Source organism: Topomyia yanbarensis, chromosome 3, assembly GCF_030247195.1.
Source record: "Topomyia yanbarensis strain Yona2022 chromosome 3, ASM3024719v1, whole genome shotgun sequence".
Taxonomy (NCBI): Eukaryota; Metazoa; Arthropoda; class Insecta; order Diptera; family Culicidae; genus Topomyia; species Topomyia yanbarensis.
Window position 1 is genome coordinate 321,828,920 of NC_080672.1, and position 20,964 is coordinate 321,849,883.

Below are 20,964 nucleotides of genomic sequence, written 5' to 3' on the forward strand. Positions count from 1 at the left end.
TTTGGACTAAAAAAAATTACATTAAATATAGTGCCATATCTAAAATTATGCAAAAAAAAAATTAAATAAATTTCGCAAAGACAGAACATGATTCGTATAACCCGCTGTAAATATATTATAATGTTAAAATCCGATATAAACTTCAAGTGTAAAAATCGAACAGATCTTTCAGCATTAGAATCGCTTGACAAGTTCCGACAGCAAGGGTTAACCTCTGGTATAAAACCGATTATTAATAAATAATTCCAACGCAGGAAAACCGTACATCCTTATTACAAGTCGACCAAAGAAACTTCTTTATAAGAACCGGCTTTATCTACAGGTTTTCTTCTTCTTCTTCTTCTTCTTCTTCTTCTTCTTCTTCTTCTTCACGTTCTAGTTATTTTCCGTCGGCCTATTTCCGCTACGAGGCCAAACACCCACGCCGGATAGGTGACTCCACTATCTGGACTAGATGTCGACCCATCAACTCATGGACTTTTTTTCACCTCAGAAAAGTCTCAACGACCTCGGCTGAAATTGAACCCAGATCAACTGGGGTGAGTAGTGGTTACGCTTACCACTCAATTACCGGCGCCGTCAAGATTTTTATTATCAATTTTTTCTTTGTAATAGAAGTACATAAAGTAGGTTTTACAAGTCTTCTATTGTTGGTCGCTCATTTGAAGCTGACAAAAATGTTCTTGCTTAAATCTGCTTGAAGTGGAACTGAGTGAAGTTCTATTTCCGACTACTTCCAAGCAACTAAAAGTTCGTATAAGGGAGCTACACAAGCTTCTCGTTTTAAGTAATTTTTCAGTGCGTTTTATGTTCTAATAGCGGCTTAAGCAGCTTTAAAGTTCAATTAAAGGTTAAGCAGCTTGAAAGTTCGCTAAGAACTTTATGTGACCTTAAAGTGTGCTTTTTAAGTATTATCCGAACTTCTGGTAGCTTGGGCTATCAATATATGCACTCCGGCTCTAGAAATGGGCACGGGAGGGGGGACCAGAAGTTGTTTTGGTAAAAAGCATTTCCCTATATCAATATGCCAATATTTGAACAAGGTGATCAGTTTTTTTTCTTTGTTATTTTGCCTAGCAAAAGATAACTAATTAAATTTGGTAACGAAAGCAATTTTGAATTTTCGGAAGCAATAAGCGATCTCGGTATCGAAAACCCGGGGAAAACCTTTCCATTTTTGGTACCGAAATAAAGGTACTGAAAAAATAAGTACCGGAATTTTTGGTACAATGCAAAACTTTTGATAAATTACTATCTTTTTGATATATTTGACTTAGAGTTAAAACTTGAAGAGAATCAAAATTAATTAATAATTTGTCTATGCAAAAATATCGACAAACGACTCGGTACGAAGCTTTTTGTATAACGTCTTTGGAAAAAACATGATTTGCGGTGTTACCTGCCATTCAAAAACTACTTAACCGATTTATTTCAAACTTTGCATACACATTCTTTGGTAAAAATACCTAACTCCTAAGTTGAGTTTTTGAGATAATTTTTCATTTAAGGGGGTGTTTACTCATAAAAAGATGGAATTTTTCATGTAATAGTAATTTTTATTTAAAATGAGTAAAAACCCCTTAATTGAAAATTTATCTCAAAAACTCAACGTAGGGGTTAAGTATTTTTAACATAGAATGTGTATGCAAAGTTTGAAAGAAATCGGTTAAGTAGTTTTTGAATGGCAGGTAACACCGCAAATCATGTTTTTTCCAAAGACGTTATACAAAAAGCTTCGTACCGAGTCGTTTGTCGATATTTTTGCTTAGAAAAATTACAGCATGTTATTGAAATGGTATACTATAATGTACAAAAGTTTTGATCAATTCGCTTCACGCAAAGTTCTAAAAAATCGCAAAGGAAGTGTTCTATATTTTTTTCTAAACATACAGAATCTTATCGATAAAATCATGATTTTGAACGTCCAAAGATCCTAAGCCATCTCTGAGCTGTGATCTTTTCATTCATTTTTAATCTATTAAAATTTTAATAATTTTTATTTTTGCGCAGGCTTTCTTGATATGCCGCCTGCCCACAATACTGAATCGTGATCTGGCGACTTATAACTTGATTTTATCAAGTCTGGTGGTAAGTTATTAGTCCAGTTTGTCGCTTACTCATCATTTTTAAGAAGATCTGGGAAAAAGTTCACTGAAATCTCAAATCACCATTTGTCACCGTCCTTATACCTACGAAGAGACGCATGGGTAGGGGACGGTGGGGAGTTTGAACATAGTGTTGTCCCCGGGGTATAACTAGCATAAACATCGGTCGATTGTCATTAGTTCAACTAATATTTGTACAGGACACCTTAATACATCCACAAGCTAAACCAATTTAAAATAATCGTAATCGTGTTTAAGATATAGCAGATTGCGTGAAATGTGTGGAATCAGCTTTTGTAAACCATCGCCAAATATGGGGGAAAATTCATCTAATTTTTTGTGCAAGGTAACTGTCCTACGAATGTTTTACATTGATTTACCTTGAAATCGGCTGCAAAACGGGACAAACACATATAAGTAAACAACTTTTTATGTGGTATTTTTAGTCGCTAATTACACAAGCATGAAAAACAGGTTGATGCAACATTTGTCAATAGAAAAGGTGTCGTCATAGCAATAGAAACATTTGACAGTAGTTACTAAAGTTTTATTATTTAAAGCTTAACGGGTATGGGCGGTGTCCACAACTCCCCACCGTCCCCTACTTCAATACTTCAACTTCAATAACATCAACCGCTACGGTGTAGTTTCATTTTGCAGGTATATGACGCATTGTCCGTGGTCTTCACAGAATGTGCAAGTAATCAAAAATCTTAAATCTGTTACTTTGTGCGCTTTTAGTGTCCTCATCTAGCGGGGTTAGAGCAGACTGGATCACTGGTTTTAAAGAACGAGTTATTTCACAATACATGATTCGATGTAACCAATGGAGTACAAAACTACCAGTTATAGTTTTCGTCTTGGGGTAAATGTCTAGACAATTAACAGAGATTTAGACCATCCCATGTACTAAACCACACATTCACATTTCTAATTCAGTGCAAAATTGAAAATATAAATTAAAATTTCAGCTACAGCACTAAAAGATAGGCTTTCTTTTCGAAATGGTCTCATGAGTCAAGAATATTATCGTAATCCCGAAGTGATGTTTCAGAATGACTCCAATTTAGCACACTTCAAAAAAACCCATAACTTCAACATTTAATTCAATGCTACCTTAAATCTATTCTCTCACTCACCACTATTCTTCAGTCCCGATCTTGGCAATCTAATTCCACCAATTTTTCGTCCCACCATTGTCACTGGTGACTACTCGCTTAATATGCAGTATATCAGTATCGTCCAATATGTGTTTAGTGGACGGAACTCTTTTGGGATGAGCTAGTCCCATTGTCGTTCTATAATTGAAGCAAGTCCTTGCAGTTTGCTGGCTAGATCTGGCCCTAACGTAACTTGATCATCATATGTTGAAGAGTAAAATCCGTTTGTTGAGGCACACCTTTTTATATACTTCCGAATTCTTAGTCTTATCCGTCACAAAAATACTGATTTTCTTGCCACGGGAACAATCCCCTTGCCAAAGAATATTTTTTTGAGAATTTTTTCATCTGCTAGAGACCGCGTAGCCTTGTAAAATTCGAGTTCCGAAATTTCGCATAAGTTTCATCGTCTATCCTGCCTGACACATCCATCGAGTTTCGTCAACACCTTGCCGTCAATTTGACGCTACTGTTAGGTTGTTATCTTGCTCGGTTAACTTGTTTACATTTGTAGCTTTATTTGAGATGGATTTACCGCACAGTTTATTTGAAAAAAACGCCATAGTAGCATAGATCTTTGACAAATAAACTAAACATCAATTGTCCTAGATAATTTTTGTGTGGCACTTATAGGCATTTGAACTAAGCAAGAGTCAGATGTACCAACCATTTAAAGGCTGTGGTAAGATATTGGATTTCAATCAACAAGTCAACGCACAGAGGAGTAAATCAATTCAAAACATGATCAAAAGTCAAAAAATTCAAATGCATCGTTTGACAGATTACTGGTTTTTAACTTTTACTCTAAACAAGATATTGGAAAGTCATCTGTATCAAATGGGGTACTACATTACTTCGTTAGTATTTTATTGTCGTAAGTTTAGTTATTTTCACATTATTTTTAGTTTCTACATAGATAGTTCCGTGCAATAAGCGGGCCACCTGTGGAACAACGCAGCTTCGTGTTGTTGGATTATGAATGGGGAAATCGTACTACCATCGAATGGAGTAAATCATAAGTTAGACTGACAAGCACTTAGACACCTAAGATATAAGTTTGTCAAATCCCACAACACTCACACATGGCCCGCTTATCGATGGTTTCGTTGTTTCGCTTAGCTCTATATTACCTTACAGATTTAGTTTAATTCTTGCTTAAATTTTACACTAAGTCTGCAATCGCTGAATTTCATTTTACATTTATTAGACTAGTATAACTTACATTGCTTATTGCCTACCGAATTGTATTGAAAGTTTGAGTTTGAATTCATCCTACTCTAGCTCTACCGCCAATTAGTTGAAGCACAGAACAAATATACAATAGTTTAATCAATCACATTTCGTTTGTAAAAATCATTCGCTTTAAAAAAAATTGTTTGCTAAAATTTCGAAGTAGCTAAAATTTTGCGTCATTGTATTTAAAATATTAAATTTCATTGCTTCTTGGTACGCATTTTCCGCTTACGAACTAGCACATCGCGTTATTTACAATTACTTGCGTATCAATTCGAGCCATTATTGGGTCAGATTATCAGTTAGTATTCTGGCAGTTAGTTGCACTTGCGTGTTTGCCTATATATCCGCTGGTTACTTGCCAAAAAAGTTTGCTCACTGAGATCATTAGTAGGAAATCGTTAGTTTAGAGGACAACGTTGCATTTGATTGCGGTTAAGGATAGTAGCAGTGCAATGGCTAAGCTAGCTACTGTAAATTGCCGACTGCTGCTGCTACTCATACCTATGTTTCCTTGAGGCTGACTAATGACCTCCCTGGTGAATAGAATCGTTTCTTCGACCTTGGCGTTTTCACTTGGACTTGATTCGGCGGTTTTGGACACGTGAATGCTTTCGAATACGTTACCAGCGCGACTGTTTCGGGCCAGCTTTTGATTTGCCAGTTTCAGTTGTCGAAATTTCTGATCGATGTCCGAAGCGGCACCTTCGAATAGACATAACATTGTTATAAAAATTGTCTACTACGGATTGTTCATGAAGTTTTCTTACCCTTATCTACACTGTCGTCATAATTGACCTTGATGAACGTTGTCATGGTCACTTCGTAAACTTTGTTTGGATCAGCCAAGCTTTGACTGATTTCGCGACGTTTACGGCCGTAGGCGATTTGTCCATTGCTGCAGGTTACTCCTTTGCATCGATCCACGCACACATTAACGGTGCCACGAAACTGTACGTAGGTTGACTCCGGAAATTTGAAGGCACGAAACTTTGCCGTGAGCAGGTCCCCGTCAACAGTATTGAAGTTTTCGAATAAATATGGATCGACCGAGCATCTGTGAGATTAAATTAATTGAATTTTAAATTATAAGCAAACAACGCACGCGTTACCTACCCATTGAATATAATAGTTTCCTCTTGCGACAAAGTGTCTGTCACTTGCATGTAATTCACTCCAAGACCATAAATTGGAGCCGAGTTTTTATCCAAAAATATTTCCATTTGAAGGTTCGTCCCTGGACTCACATTCAAGTCACCCGAGACCAATTGGTCACCTTGACGAACGGCAATGCTCAGTGATGGCTCTGGGGCACTTCCTGTTATGTTGGAAGTAATTTCCAGGTCCCTGTTGAAAATTGGCGATGTCAAATTATACATTTTTGAGGATTCAACGAAATACTTGATTCAAATTCGCTTTCGTTAGTTTAACCTTCAGTTAACTGTATCGACGGATACTTATTCCGTATTACGTACAAACACTGAAGTCTAATAAATATACGAAACAAGTATTTGTGGATACAGTTGTGTGGAAGTAATAGTGACATTCGCAACTACTTGCTGAATAAGGAATTCAACAAAAAATAACATTTATATAAACATACTCTGGTTCCTGAAATCCTGCCGGCAGTACATCTCGCTTGACGATCCCATGGGTTACGTTGTAGAGAGGTCCGTTAGTGACACATTTTACGCTGACAATTTCCTTGCCAAACTCTTGACCGCCCTCAATGATGATCCGGTGGTAGTATACTTTTTTACCCTGGAACAACGGAACTTTTAAGCAATCCCTATTCTATCATAGTTACAATACTAACGGTAAGTTTGTTGACCACTCTCGTCACACCACACTCATAGACGTTCGATAGCGACAGTTGAAACTCTGCCAGAGTGTCATTGATGGTCGGTTTACACTTGGGTTCAGGATAGCCTTTCATGCCTTCCAGGTAGATCATGGTACTGGAATCATTCGCTGGCAGGGCAACGTGAACTCGCATTTGGTCCTCGGAGCAGAACACTTTGTGGGTTGCTGGAAAAAACGGAAAACGATAGGGATAGTGAGTATAACTTTTTTTCATTTTGATTATGTTATGCTTAATTTTTGAAATGGAAAATGGGTAACCCAATGGGAGGGCGTTGAAAATAAAATTAAGGTGGTATCTTCGAAATACGGCTAAAATTTCAATGGTAACAATTTTTTAGATGTTAATGTTGAGTACATAACACTAGTTTACAAAATGAAAGTAAAAATCTGAAATTTAATATGTAACCTCCATTTTCGATGTTAAATTGTGTGCTGATCCCGAAAATGATGTCCAAAAAATTACAGTAGAACAAGTTTCAAGTTAGAGTGAAAAACTGAATTTCACCTTTGAAGACAGAAATGCCTGCTAGTAAAATCCATATATCTTCGGCTATAGCTCATAAAAATGAAATATAATTATGTTAAATTATAGGTAAATGTTCTTTCGGTCATCCAAACGTTTTGTTTTAATGCTCTAATGGGACTGGCGTTATTTACGAGTCTTTTTATTTTTTTCTTACTTTTTCTAATTTTTTAAAGAAAATTGAGCGTTTGGTCAAAATGTTGGGTAAAATAAAGCAATTTAAAAAAGAATATTTATAACCTTCTAATAAACAATAAAAATAAGTCCTTGTTAGTTTAAATCGGATGAAAATGTTGAAGATTGTTCAATTTTTTGTAAGAATAAGAATTTTTGAATTTCTCTGGCTTAACTTGTTAAGCCGTCGCAAACCCATGTTTCATAAAATGTTAGGGATTCTCTGTTAGAACTCTGTTGAACAAATAAAATGAAGATTTGAGAAAATTTGATCTAGAATAATATTCGACATTGTTTATACAAATGATTCCAGTCTTCTGTAAATAATTATTTCGGGCACAGTGAAGGGATAAATCATCGAATGATTAGTATGCAATACTGCGTGTAATATTTACATGTGTCATACAGAAAATAACTCTCCTCTGATACTAAATTCTTTGTAAACTAAACCCTGACGAGTCATAAAGTTCCCTATATATATATGTGATACTACATAGTAATATATACGTCAAGTATGATAAAACTATAATTTTTTTCCTACTAGAACATCTATTTGAGTTCGTGTTTTGAAATTATATAGGATATCGAACACGACTTATTTTAGGTTTAACACCTCAAAATTTGAACCTCAGAATGAGGTTAAGAACGTAGAATATTTTTCTAATTACACTTAGATGCAGTCTTCCCAAATAATCATGGTACACAATGTTCGCTCTGTTTCCTTGCTCATATTAAACCCACACTTCGTGTACGAAGTCAAACACGCTATTTCGTACCCAAAGACATGCACATGTTCGTCTGCACAACCGAACCCCATGTACGTACACGGTGTGCGTCCACATAGGTTCGTGGCACCAGTTTTCTCTTTCTCACTTTCACCATCACTAACGTTGACTCTTTTTGTCTAGTGCGAATCGTTCTCGTGTACGCACCCGGGGTACGTACACGGATGTTTGAAAAGAGTTTGCACATCGTTCGCTTGGGTTCGATGTTCGAGGCGAACGTGTACATCGACACGAAGCATGTTTGAGGTTGAACGCGTGCACTAAATTTTGTATACAGCTACAAACTTGCCGATTTTCATGGGAAGTCTGATTAGATGTCTTACGCAATTACGTATATTGAAATTTTGTGTTTTTTTTGCCGTATTTTATGGCAGTAAAATCGGTACGTCTTAGAAACCTATGTGCAATAGGGTGGGACAAAAAATAGATTCCAGCTCCGAGCAACTTTTTGGGTACCTTTTGGGTCCTAGAACATCTGTGCAAATTCTTAGCTTGATCCCTGAAACTATATTTTCGCGCCCACTATTTAAAGTTTACATGGGATTTTATATGGGAAAATTAACTTTCACAAAATAATTCCTCCAGGAGTCGCCCATTGCTTCTTAAAAATAAACCGTTATGTGGCTTTTGTAGAAAATTTAACACAGACACAAAGTCTCGAAAACTACGAAACGATCTGACGCTTGAGAAAAAAGTTATTAAGCTGAAATCAATTGATGCTCTGACGATTGATAAAATATTCATTGTTTCTAGCACCACTGTTGTTGGTTGTCCAATTATATGCAATTTTGTTTTGATCTTCTCTTAATGTCTCCAAATCATTTTTCTATACCGTCTGGCCACTTCGCAAGAGTTTTCAGGGATAAATTGAGTCTTCTTTTGTACATAATAAGAGAAAATTAAAGATTTTGTATATAATTCGACCGTCAGCAGCAGTGATGCTATGAAAAGTAAAATTTTCATTAATCTTCAGGGCATCAATCGGTTTTTGCTTAATAACTTTTTCCACAAGCATCAGATCGTTTCGTGGTCTTCTAGACTTTGTTTCCTTGACAAATTTTCTATAAAAATCATACATCTATTTATTTTTAGGAGGTAACGGGTGACTCTTGGAACAATTAATTTGCAAAAGACGTTTTCCCCGTACGAAATCCCATGTAAACTTTAAATAGTGGGCGCAAAAATATAGTTTCACCGATCGAACTAAAAATTTGCAGAGTTGTTCTGGGAGTTAAATGGGACCCAAAAAGTTACTCGGAGCGAAATTTTATTTTTTTCATATAACCATGTCCCACTCTAATGTGCAACCCAATATAATTTCAAAACTCAAACTTTATTTTATTTCATTTTATTTATTTCTTATCTTCGGTATACACCGTACAGACACATTTTAAAACTATATATTTCTTATTAATAACTTATATCTATGCTTGGAAACGTTAAAATCATACTCTGCTTCGTTAAATCTGCGGCAACATCTTTCCAGTGGATTATTTTGTCCATATGAAGTACGGTGTCTAGGGATCCACAACAGAGTGGGGTTACGAAGAACACGAGGGGCGCATACAAATTAACGCCCGAGAGAAGATCGGGACTGTCGATATTACCTGACAGCAAGTAGAAAACAAAAATTCTTTGCAGGAAGATACGGCGAGTCGCCAGAGTCTGCAGACCGAGTAGCGTACATCTGTCGGCATAAGGAGGCAACACAACTGGATCATTCCATGGAAGTTTCCTGAGGGCGAATCGCACAAAACATCTTTGTATACGTTCTAGTCGGTCAATTTGAACGGCATGGTATGGTGCCCACACTTGAACAGCATACTCCAGAACACTTCTGATCAGGGCACAGTAAAGTGCTTTTAGTGTGTAGAAATCATTGAAGTTCGCCGTGTTTCGCTTTAAGAAGCCCAGCATTCCGAAAGCCTTAGCAGTTGTCGCGGTGATATGGTCGGAAAATCTCAACTTCCTATCGAAGAGCACTCCCAAGTCACGGATCGAGTGGAGCTTTCAATTGTTCTTCCTTCCTATTCATAACGTCCTGGAGTAAGCAAGCGTCCGAAACTGAATACTTTGCATTTACTAACGTTGACTTCCATTTTGTTAAGCGTGCATCATTCTTGAATAGCACAGATATCTTGGTGAAGCACTACGGCGTCAAGTGCAGATGCGATAATTCGGAAGATTTTGAGACCGTCCGCGTATAGAAATTTCCCAGATTTGATCCGACTACAGATATCGTTAATAAACAGAATAAAAATAAGCGGGCCTAGATGACTGCCTTGCGGGACACCTGTGGGTGCTCTGAATGTGCTTGAGCGCGTGTTTTTTATACTCACGAAGGCCGAGCGATCGAAAAGATGCGACTGCAACCAGTTAGTCAGCCAGGTGAGAAATCCCAAATGCTTTAATTTCAGGATTACGATGTTGTGCGGTACTTTGTCGAAAGCTTTTGAGAAATCGACGTAAATTGCGTCCACCTGATATTTGTCCCACTTTCTATGGATTTCCTATCTTTATGAGACTGATATGCGATCATGCGCAGTTTAGCAGGCTTTAACCCTCTAGTGCCCAATTTTTTTTTTGGCTTGAAAAAACTTTTGGAGGTGGGCCTCGTGATGAGAAAAACGAAAATAATGGTGAAAATTCTTGTAAGTAATGGGTTTTTCATTAAGGCCTTAAAATAAGTAGGCCGCCTAGAGGCGGTGTCGGGCACCTAGGCGAATAAAAAACAAAAACTTTTTTCTTCTAGTTACTTCAACATAAGCGAATACAGGTTTCTTATATTTTGAACTCTATCAGAACGCAAAATACCTAAACTGTAAGGAGTATTTCTCTAGTGCTTTGGTTGTTTAATTATTGACTGCTAATTTATAGTAGGGGAGTCCAGGGTCTGCTGGCGATGGTTTCACTTATCATGTTTTATGTTTTTAATTTAAGAAGATCGTGTAAAAGTGAATGCGTTGCATAAAAGAGCGGACTGTTGTCTACATTACAGCATTTTAAATATGTGACGCGGAAATCTCGCCAACTAACGACTATACGCACAATGATGCCACCTGGCCACTTTTGATGATAAAGTATGGATCGCGTGAGATGTTTTTCGAATAAAACTGCAAATCAATGATACTTGTTATTATTTTTCAGCCTCAATGCTCCTGCATTTTAATTTTGGCGCACAATTTGTATTCAAAAGCTAAATTTTCGGAATTTTTCAGGTGAAATTCCGAAGTAAACAAACAAAAAAAAACAAATTTTACTTGTGGTTACGTATATTACATATACGGCCAAAGAAAGTTCTTTTCGCACGCTATCGAAAAATCTGGTCATTTGTGGAATAGCTTTGAACTCGCCCTAAATAACAAAAATGCTGCAATTTAAAAACGTTACCTAGGGTAATGAGCATATTTTCGTCATAACCATGTAAAACCGTTGGTTAGAGCGGCGTTAGCCATCTTAGTTCAACGTATTGGTTCAAATGGCGATTTTTGATATCATAATGGTTCATAAGGAGAAAGTAAAGATATTGGTGCCAATTCATACGCATTGCATCAGTTGTATTCCGAGTAATTAATGAAACTCTTCCTAATACGACTCAAGTAGGCTCTTCACTCTAATACGCTCGAAAACTCAATTTCACTTACAACGTGTACAAAATAGAATTTAATGCAACATAAACACATTGGAGAATGGATTAAACAGTACTTGAAGTGCAGAACTAGAGACAGCGCCATATGTCTAATACAAAAAGAGAAAAAAAGATTCTGCCACCTAGCGCCAAACTCCCCTAAATATTATTAAATGATAATAATATCCATATTCTAACTCCAACATTCAGCCAAAGTTTTTAAAACATAAGTTTTTTCAGCTAAATTGCGCATAATACTAGTTTCTGTACGATAAGTAATCACTAAAGACTGAAATTTTTTTTCGCTCAGGTGCCCAACACCGCACAGTGGCCGGAGGCTGGCCAAAACCTCAAAAATTTATTTTTGAAATATTGATATATTATATTTTTCCTAAATTTTTCATGTATTGAATGATGTATATTCGAAATTTTATGATCATTTGATAAGAACACGATTTTTAACACGAGTTTTAACGTACCAAAGTCCGGATTTTTTAATGATTTTCATTTCCGAAACCACCATTGCTCTGTTCACTTCAAATGCATGTTGCTCTTTTGATTTTGGCTCGATTTTAGCACAACTAGTTTCATTGTGTAGAGGAACTAAAGAACTTGGTTAGTGATAAATTTGCTTGGAACTATGACTTTTAGTTTAAATATGTTTAAGGTGGTCAGATCAAAAATACTTTGTTCACTAATGTATTCTGTACAAATTTCGGAATCATTTCGGAACGGTCACATAGTATACATTCTATGTGAAATTACCTCTACTTTTCGAATATCATGGTCTCGTTCTGCGCCTAGGTGCGCAAAAAGGTTTAAGGAGATTTTGAAGCTTTGTTGCTGATATGGAGACACATGGTGTTTTGTGGAAAATAGTTAGACAATCTCCAGTAAACCAACACGTTCAACAATGGTTTTTAAGTAGCGTTCTTCATTTTTTATGATATTGTTGCCATTGGTGAACAGTAACGGAAAATCTATCATGAAAACGGGATCATAGTTATAAGAAAGGTTCAATGACACTGTATGGAAAAATGCATTTAATATTTTACGACTTTTGACATCAAAAATGAGCTCAGCACCTCAAAATTAGCTTAAATTGTGATTTTCAGCCAAATTAGGTAATATTTGAGGTTTTGTCCGACTTTTGTTTGAAGAGCCGTCACTGTGCACCGCCTCTAGGCGGGCAAAGTATTTTACCAAAAAACCTAAACTTCCGAATTATTCCGCTAAACCAATTTACATCTACAGTGAAATGCTAGTAACAGGCAACTCAAAAATTTTTTTTTTAGTTATTGAAATTTCCAAAAACAGTTAAAATTTGTTTAATGAAGATTACCACTAAAAACAAAATAGTTTTTTCCACGTTTACCTCGAATTTTCAACTTTGAGCTTCAAATGCCTTTGACAGAAAGCTACGAATATTAAAATAATGTGTGTGTATGAAGGGTGTGAGCGTTGGGAAGAAATGCTAGTGCGGATGACAACATACAATCATGTTTTAGTAGTTTTATTTAGATTTTTATAGAGACCGCCTAGAGGCGGTGTTGGAAACTAGAGGGTTAAATTCCTTTTCCTTTGCGTTTTTAAGATAATCATGTACTATCAGTCATTATTTTCGTATTCTTTAGCGCGACAAACAAATCTTCTGTATTTTGAGATTTTGCAATAGAAAAGAAGCTGAAATGTCTTGCTTTGTTCCACTTCAATGATAAGTGTATATCATTTGCATCTCTTACGTACAGATCGAGTATACAATATCAAATGTTACTGTTTGATACATGTTTGTTTACCATTTCAAATTTACGCAAGAGAGCGATTTAAATATGTAAACTACCCATGCATGCAACAGTATTTTGTTTTTATACTATTATGCCTTGAGCCAGCTGGCTCACTGAGCTTTTAAAATAACGGTCTGTATAGGATTTAAAATCAAAATTTTGAAGGTTTAACCTACAACTAGAAAATGATCCCAAAATATATAACAGTACCAGGAAGTCGTCTTTACGTGAACTTGCTTCTCTTGCAGTACTATAAAATGCTCATTTTCTATCTCCCTATACTCTTCTGGATTTTTCTAGCATTTTTAGCAGTCCGATTGCATGGAAAAGATAGTGTTATAGTTTAGCGGAGTATGCCGATGGGAAAATGACCTCGGAATGTACCGCTAGTAATCTGTCATTCTGAAATGGGTAATTGGAAAATTGGCAGAGCTAACACCTCCTACATCCCGAAATCAAGTTGTTTGCATAAAGAAGCCAGCCTATACGCAGAAAACTTTTTTTCGTTATACCAGAATTTGGAAGGTTTCCCGAGTCTGATAACAAATTGAGAGCTAAACTTGATGTTGTGATGTAGTAGGGAATGATTGCTCAGGTTGTTATCATTTTGGTCGTTTTAACGGTTAAAAGATCAAAATCGAAAGCAGAAAAATTGCACTATGACATCAAACAGAAAACTATTTATGCTATCAGTGAAAGCAAATTGAAAACTCATTGAGATGGTGAAATATTTGATTGATAACAAAATATGTAATCAATTTGATGTTTGTCAAAGAAATAGAAACAAACATTTTTTTCTAAAAATGTAAGCACATCAAAATGAGATCAAAATATGTCATATCTGACAAAGTTTAAACTGATATCAAAATAAGATTTCAATTTGATGCTTGATATCAAAATATGTTGTCTATTTGCTGTAATTTTGATGTAGGACTTTGCTCGGGTTAACATACACACACATACATAACTTACAAACATTAACCAATTTTATAATTTTGTTACAACTTTGTATGGAGATGTGCTACTGTAGAACTAGGGTTCGTCGGGGTGCGGATGTGGGCGGTAAATGGATTGTCCGCACCGCAACAGCAAAAAATAATAAACCGCTTAACCCAACCGCGCTTTATTTACTGCACCGCGCGGTAATGCGGTAAATGCGGTAAAATTTTTGTATTTTTAAAAATAGTGTTGAAAAATTGTTCATTTGTATAACCATATATAATAAAATATTATTCTCATTCACACGAAATTTAATTTCAAGAGACTCCTCAGAATGTAATGTTTATGAAAAAAATCAACTTTTGCATTTTCTATTTATAAAATTCCATACATTTTAAAGCAAACATTATACTTTCAAAAACATTCTACTAGGCAAACCCCCTTTCATTCTTAAAGGATTTTTACCAAAAACATTAAGTCGAAATACCAGTGCTTGTATACAGTAGCGCATATATTCCGATACAGTGAAATAAAAACATATTGTATTTCATCAATAAGAACGACAAATAAAATTACTCTATACATTACATCTAATCAGAAGTCCGGTCTCAACCGGTACAGAATTATTGTACATTAGAAAAACTACAAAAAATGTATGATTTGTAGCAGAAATGGTATTAAAAATAGGCGGTTTTATGGACAAAATATCCCAAAACTCTAACTTCCGTATTTTTCAAGAAACAGATGTATGCTCATTCAAATACTAAGGTTGCTCCCTTTAAAATGTATGAACTGTAATTTTCTAAAGGCTTGCTCGAAAGTTCAAGCATTTAATGTATTTTCCTCTTTTCCCAAAGAGCCAATGGCAAAAACTTCAATTGAAGTGGACGGGAGTCAAAATATGTGGTATTTGGCATCTGAGCTAACTTTCACACTTGTCACAATATGAAGGGGGCTTTGAGAATTAGAAAAAAATGCAATACCCTACACTATAAAAACACTAACTTCGAATAACTTTACTTCAAAAAAGCTACCAAATAGTTTTAACTGAAAAATATTAGGGCTTAATTTGAGAGAAAATGTCGTAAATTTGAATGGAAGTACGCGAAAAAAGTTATGTAGCATACTTTTTAAGAAAGAGTCCAATAAAATTGACTGCAGAAAAATTCACATTGAATTTACACAGCAATCAAAGAAGATAGAAATACGATGTTGATGAACGAATGATAGAATAATCAGCCTAATTTGGACCCCTCCTTATTTTGGCCGCTTTTCATACATTTGTCTCCTCTACTGCCAATTACTCCAAATTCATTTGGTTTGATGAAGATAGATATATTCTTTGGGTTGTGTTTAAGTCCCAGCACAATTAGTTCATCTCTAATTCCTTTAAATTAATCAAAATTCACAGTTGAAAAATTGATATCGAAAACGATTCATAATTCCATGATTTCCAACAGGAATTTATTGTTTTTAAATGATCCAATAACTTTGTCTCTATTTTTCTTGCATTTTATGTGTTTGAAATGGTTAGTTTGTGAAGTTTTACTTAGAAGTATAAAATAACTAGTGTCCAAAATATGTGGTAAAAATAATAGCGTCAAATTATTTTGGACACAGCTAGATTTTCTTTCGTAATAGCAGTCTGTTTATCAATTTAGAATAACCAAAATGTGAGAAATCAATGATAAGTCGAATATTTATTATATTTTGATTTCTTCTCCAATCTTTAACAAGTCAATGGAAATTAGGCCAATTCAAAGTTTTTTTTATGTTTCTCTATTGTAGGGTGAAAAGTAAAATTCGAACGTTCTGACAGAGGGGTTTTCCTAACAGTGCCATTGCTAAGGAAACAAATGTAGTTGCGTCCTGCTCAAATGGTTAAACTCCTAGTTTTAATCTACTTTTTAATGCAAGCGTGAGACTTTATCAATTTTTTTTTTGCGGCGCGGTTGCGGTAAAACCGCGCGGTTGCGGTAATTTCGCAACGGTTGCAAAAGAGCTAGTGAAACTTACATAATGTAAACAATGCGCATATTGCAATAGAAAATACTTAATGAAACAAAAAGTTACAGCAATTTGAAAGTGATGCAATTTGATTCTGTTCGCCCGTACAGAAATAGTCATGAAACGGTTGTAAGGTTAACGCTTAAATGCGCAATGTTGGTTTAAAACAACATTGCGAAAACCGTTTCAAAATTGTCATGATAACGTATTAAAGCTTTGGGACAATCTTCAGAAAATTTAAAAAAATTGGTTTGTGCCTTTAAAGGTTAAGGAAGGCCGTCATGAATGCATGTAACCAATACCTGAACTACAAAGTTTTTGCCAAATTTGTGGCAGCTGTTCAGGCCATAACGACAACCGCAAAAGCAGCATCTAGCACCACAAACGCACCTGTAAGCAACATCGGCGAAAAAGTTAATAATAATGAGGAACGGATTTAAACTAGTCATCCTTAAGTGCACTTTGAACAGGAGAGCATTAAATGATCCCCATGGCGCAGTAGGCGAGCAGACAAATGTATTCCTGCCGCGAAAGTAGGTCTCCGCGCGCAATAAAAAGATACGCGCACGAGATCCAACAGATAATCAATAATATTGGTTTTTATTTTTAGGTTTTACATATTGTAACGATCCACGGCTTCGGTAATCTACTGCTATGAGCCGTATCAAATAAAAGATTTTTCAAAATATTACAATTATTAACTTATTAAAGAAAACAGCAAAATTTATTTCAACATATAGTATCAACCAATTTCTACGCGAGTGTTTTGAATATAATCTAAGTTCTGTCATATTAATCAAAAACTCCTACAGGAAAAATAGCCTCTGGGAATGTCATGTGTTTATGATACGAGTAGATTACAGGTTTCAGAGCGTAGAAAAACTAATAAATTTGATAGGAAATAGATGTGTTATAATCGTAGTTTCACTGTAGCTTCCTCCCAACATCGATAGGAGTTCCAGAGTCTCTGGTCAATTGTTCGTTATACTGATTTGATCGAAAATACATGGTACACACAAACAATATTAAATATGTAGAGCTTAAAGTATATACGTAGCTCCAACTCTTTCATTTAAAGCAAATAGAAATATTCTAGAATAATAGGGAGGCTACAGTCTCCCCTAGCCGTCCCATGCACACGCGTGTGTCCAGGTTCTACTGTTGTTAGTTTGCCATAATATTACTTAGATATATACATCGTCCGTCAGCATCGCAGTAATGTGTCTGATATTATTCGTCTCATATTTTCTAACATCGGTGTCACCTTTGGATTTGAATCATCTTGTACTCCAAACACATGAGAAACGTTTACAAAACCAACAATTCCATCTTCCAACTGAACAAGCTTTTTGTCAATAAACTTCAACATCGTGTTTGCGCTTTTACTATCGTCATAGGTGATAAATTAAAATGACAAAGTGTCATTCAATAAAGCTGTTAATAGAGTTTGGTGGATGTACAGGTAGAAGTAGGACATATGTACAGTTGGACAACCAGTACTAACGGTTCATATTTGTAATATAACTGTTCCTTGTCTTATCGAATCGAAAAAATCAAAACATCACCACCTGAACCCCCCACATCACGTCGGTATGATAGATCAAGTTCATCTCGAATCACAATTCCATACTGCAAAGCATGGCGGAATGATGCTGTTCCATAAAATTGCAACTGTATCAACATTGATTGGCCTGGGCACATGTTACATCAGTCAGCAAACAGTGGCCACTCAGCACTGTAAATTCCGGTGCTTTAAATCAAACATCGCTGGATGAGAACGAAATTGTAACGGAGCAAGACGATGATGCATCGTTTCCCAGTGCCTACGTCCATTGGGAATAATATTTGATTGGCCGAGCTTTTTACACTTTTTACTTGTGTGTTTGCTGTGTTTTCGAACAGTCATAAAGTGTTTGTTTTCATTTCAGGTTTGTACATAAAACCATTCCAATTTAGCTTTGCCGTGCTTCTTCACCAATTATATGGTATGCATCATTCGCGAAGAACAAACATCACCCTGACCGGTTGCTATCAACAACTTTTGGGGCAATTTTCCGTACTTTGTGGTTCAGCGGTGGTATGTAAGGCTTCCATAATTTGTAAAGAAGTGTTTGCTTTAATTTTACTCACTATGTATGCGAATTCAAATTTTCTTCACTGCACAAACAATATTATGTTTTAAAATCCTTTCACACATTTTTGGCACACGATGGATTGAAGATAACAGATGTGACGATAACAATATTGATTTACGGTTTCTCTATATCTACAGTTTCCCCGCCTTCCCCTAAAGCTTATTACGTTCCTTGCAGAACTGCTACACGATTATGGTCAGTAGACATTCAATTCGATATGATCGATCGAATGGATGTGAAAGATTTTCCATGGAATGCCATAACATTATTTGGGCTTACGAATTGCGTACAGTTATGGAGTGATCCCGTTTTCTTATGACATATAAAAGGCCACACGCTATAAATAAGAAGAAAATTGTCTATTTCTACCCTATCAGTGTCGGCTTCGATATTTGCTTATCTAAAATGAGAGCTTTAAAATGGCACAATCTTTACGACCCAAGTAACGTCCGCTCATTTCGCAATCATTTATTATCGGAAAGGATTACCTAGTTACCGAATCCAAGCCGCGGCGCACCGGTCGCGCGTGGATCTAACAGACTGTAATGCTACGTCGTCTGCCTTTTAATTGCAGGGCATCCTGTGAATCCAGTTTTCCAAGCCATACGCTAGATACCTGTCTACGGAGAACTAATGCCCATTACGCAACGTTTGTGTTACGCTTACGATAAGCCAAACTGGATTTAAAGTATTTTGTTCGAATTACTGTATAAGCAGGTTCTACTTTTACTTGCCCTGCTAACAAGTTTTCCGTTGGCACCACTGACCTACTGTAGATGTTCGACGTTGAAATGAGCCACTTCGAGGAGCTGGAATTGAATTTCGCACATCGTTTCACATACGCTGTGCAGAGTATCTTCGCTTTAGGTTAACCTGTGCTATCGTTTAGGGGCTTTTGGATAGACTGGACCTTATACAGCTAGCTAGAAAGTTAGCTCAATCTTGGAAGATAGAGTGTATTAATAATAGATTAATGATATTATCCTCAACTCCCTTTTCTATTAACAATGGAAAAGAGTTGGGCCACAACTTTTTCGTTTTTAAACAAAAAATGCATTGGTCTCCCACGAACAAAATAAGATTAATTCAGAGGTGCTAAGGTGGCTTTCACGTTCAAAATATTTCACTAAATGTGCATCCACCCATACGCTTAATTACCCGGTGATTGCACAGGCGGCGGACGAGTGAGGCCACCTTTTATAAAATGCGACTTCTCGAGCACACAAACCCAGTGGCCGTGGCTACACTCCCTTCACTTAGTGCGAGAAAAGGGAAAGAGAGCGTAGTCAAAGCCATGTTGTTCAGCAGTGTACAACATGTGATTTGGGCAAACAAAACATATGTTTTATCAACGCGCGGTTTATTGGTTCCTCCATTCGTATCTGGACCGGAGCAGGCAGCCTTCCGCTAGCCACGATGGCCGGCGTGTAGGGTGCGGCGAGAAGCGCGTGGAACTCGAATGAATAGGTATAATTTAATTTCAGTTCCAACGATTGTGATGTAGTTTGGCAATGATATCCAGCGCGGGATCGAATGGGGCAGGGTTGAGGATTGACTACTAAAGTGCTTATTTTATTTTTTTTTTTTTTTTTTATTCATTTCGTTTATTTGATAGGCACAAATGCGTTAGCTTGGCGGTGCCAAATGCTTTTGTTTTTACATTTTGGATATCTTAAAACTAGGAGGTTACAATGTTGAAATATTTTTTTTTACAAAGGAAAAGAAAGTTTACAGCTATCTTAAGACTAGAAATAAGATTCAATATACAAAAGAGGGCCAAAAGATTTTTTTATGAAAAAATTTAAAACAAGGGATTCACTTTGATATACAAGAGGGGGAGTAATAGTATTTTACGAAATATTTTACGGTTATCTTAAAACTAACAATATAGTTTAGTACACAAAAGGGGGAACAAATATTTATGAGAAATTTCACAGAAATCTTAAAACTAGGGATTCAATTCTATTTACAAGATGGAGGACAAGAGTTTCAATAAAGAGTAAAAATTATAGCTATCTTAAAACTAGGAATACAGAATACTAATTTGAATTTTTTAACTAAAACTTATGCTTGGTCAAGATATTCAGAGGGTGGCTTATTTCCACATCAGTGTAGCAGCAGTTGTATCAAGGACAGGGGAGAGACAGGGAAAGAAGAGCAAAACTTGCAACTTTCGCTCGAACGGGGGGGGGGGGGGGGGGGGAAGGGGGATCAGCAAAACAAATTTGCGCCTCAGTCTAGTAAGTCGTCGAGTACCGGATTGGCGGATGGTATTCTTCGGACCCGCGGGGAATCCTTCAAAAGTCATCGGACCTCGAGTCGCTCTCGCTTCAGTTTCCTTCTATGAAGGCGTAGTGGTAAGGGCGATGGCGGTTACATAGTGGCACTCTGGAGCTGATCGGTTCCACAAGGCAGGAGGAAACTCTAAAAACGAGAAATAAAAGAGAGGGGCTAAATTGGGATATTTATCGTTTTTATGAAGGTATAAATAAGGGACATATAGGGGAAATCACGAGTTGCCAGCATATCTCGGACTGGTACATTGGGTGGTCTACCTCGGGCCCGAAGGGATTCCTTTAACTGAGACCTGGCGTCACAATACCCGGCGCACACCCAGACAACGTGTTC

General features: G+C 36.4%; 1 protein-coding gene across 4 annotated transcripts in view; it reads right to left on the bottom strand.

Moving 5' to 3' along the window:
• Positions 1–4,115: 4,115 nt before the first annotated feature.
• Positions 4,116–20,964, bottom strand: part of LOC131694005 (uncharacterized) — a 269,192-nt gene continuing 252,343 nt past the window's right edge. For all 4 annotated transcript variants that reach the window (XM_058982339.1, XM_058982341.1, XM_058982340.1 and 1 more), the window contains 5 exons: positions 6,315–6,526; positions 6,102–6,259; positions 5,615–5,845; positions 5,269–5,555; positions 4,116–5,203 (listed from right to left, as the gene is read on the bottom strand). In XM_058982339.1, the coding sequence (XP_058838322.1) occupies positions 4,905–5,203; positions 5,269–5,555; positions 5,615–5,845; positions 6,102–6,259; positions 6,315–6,526 (1,187 nt within the window). In that variant the 3' untranslated portion in view covers positions 4,116–4,904. The remainder of the gene's footprint in view (positions 5,204–5,268; positions 5,556–5,614; positions 5,846–6,101; positions 6,260–6,314; positions 6,527–20,964) is intronic.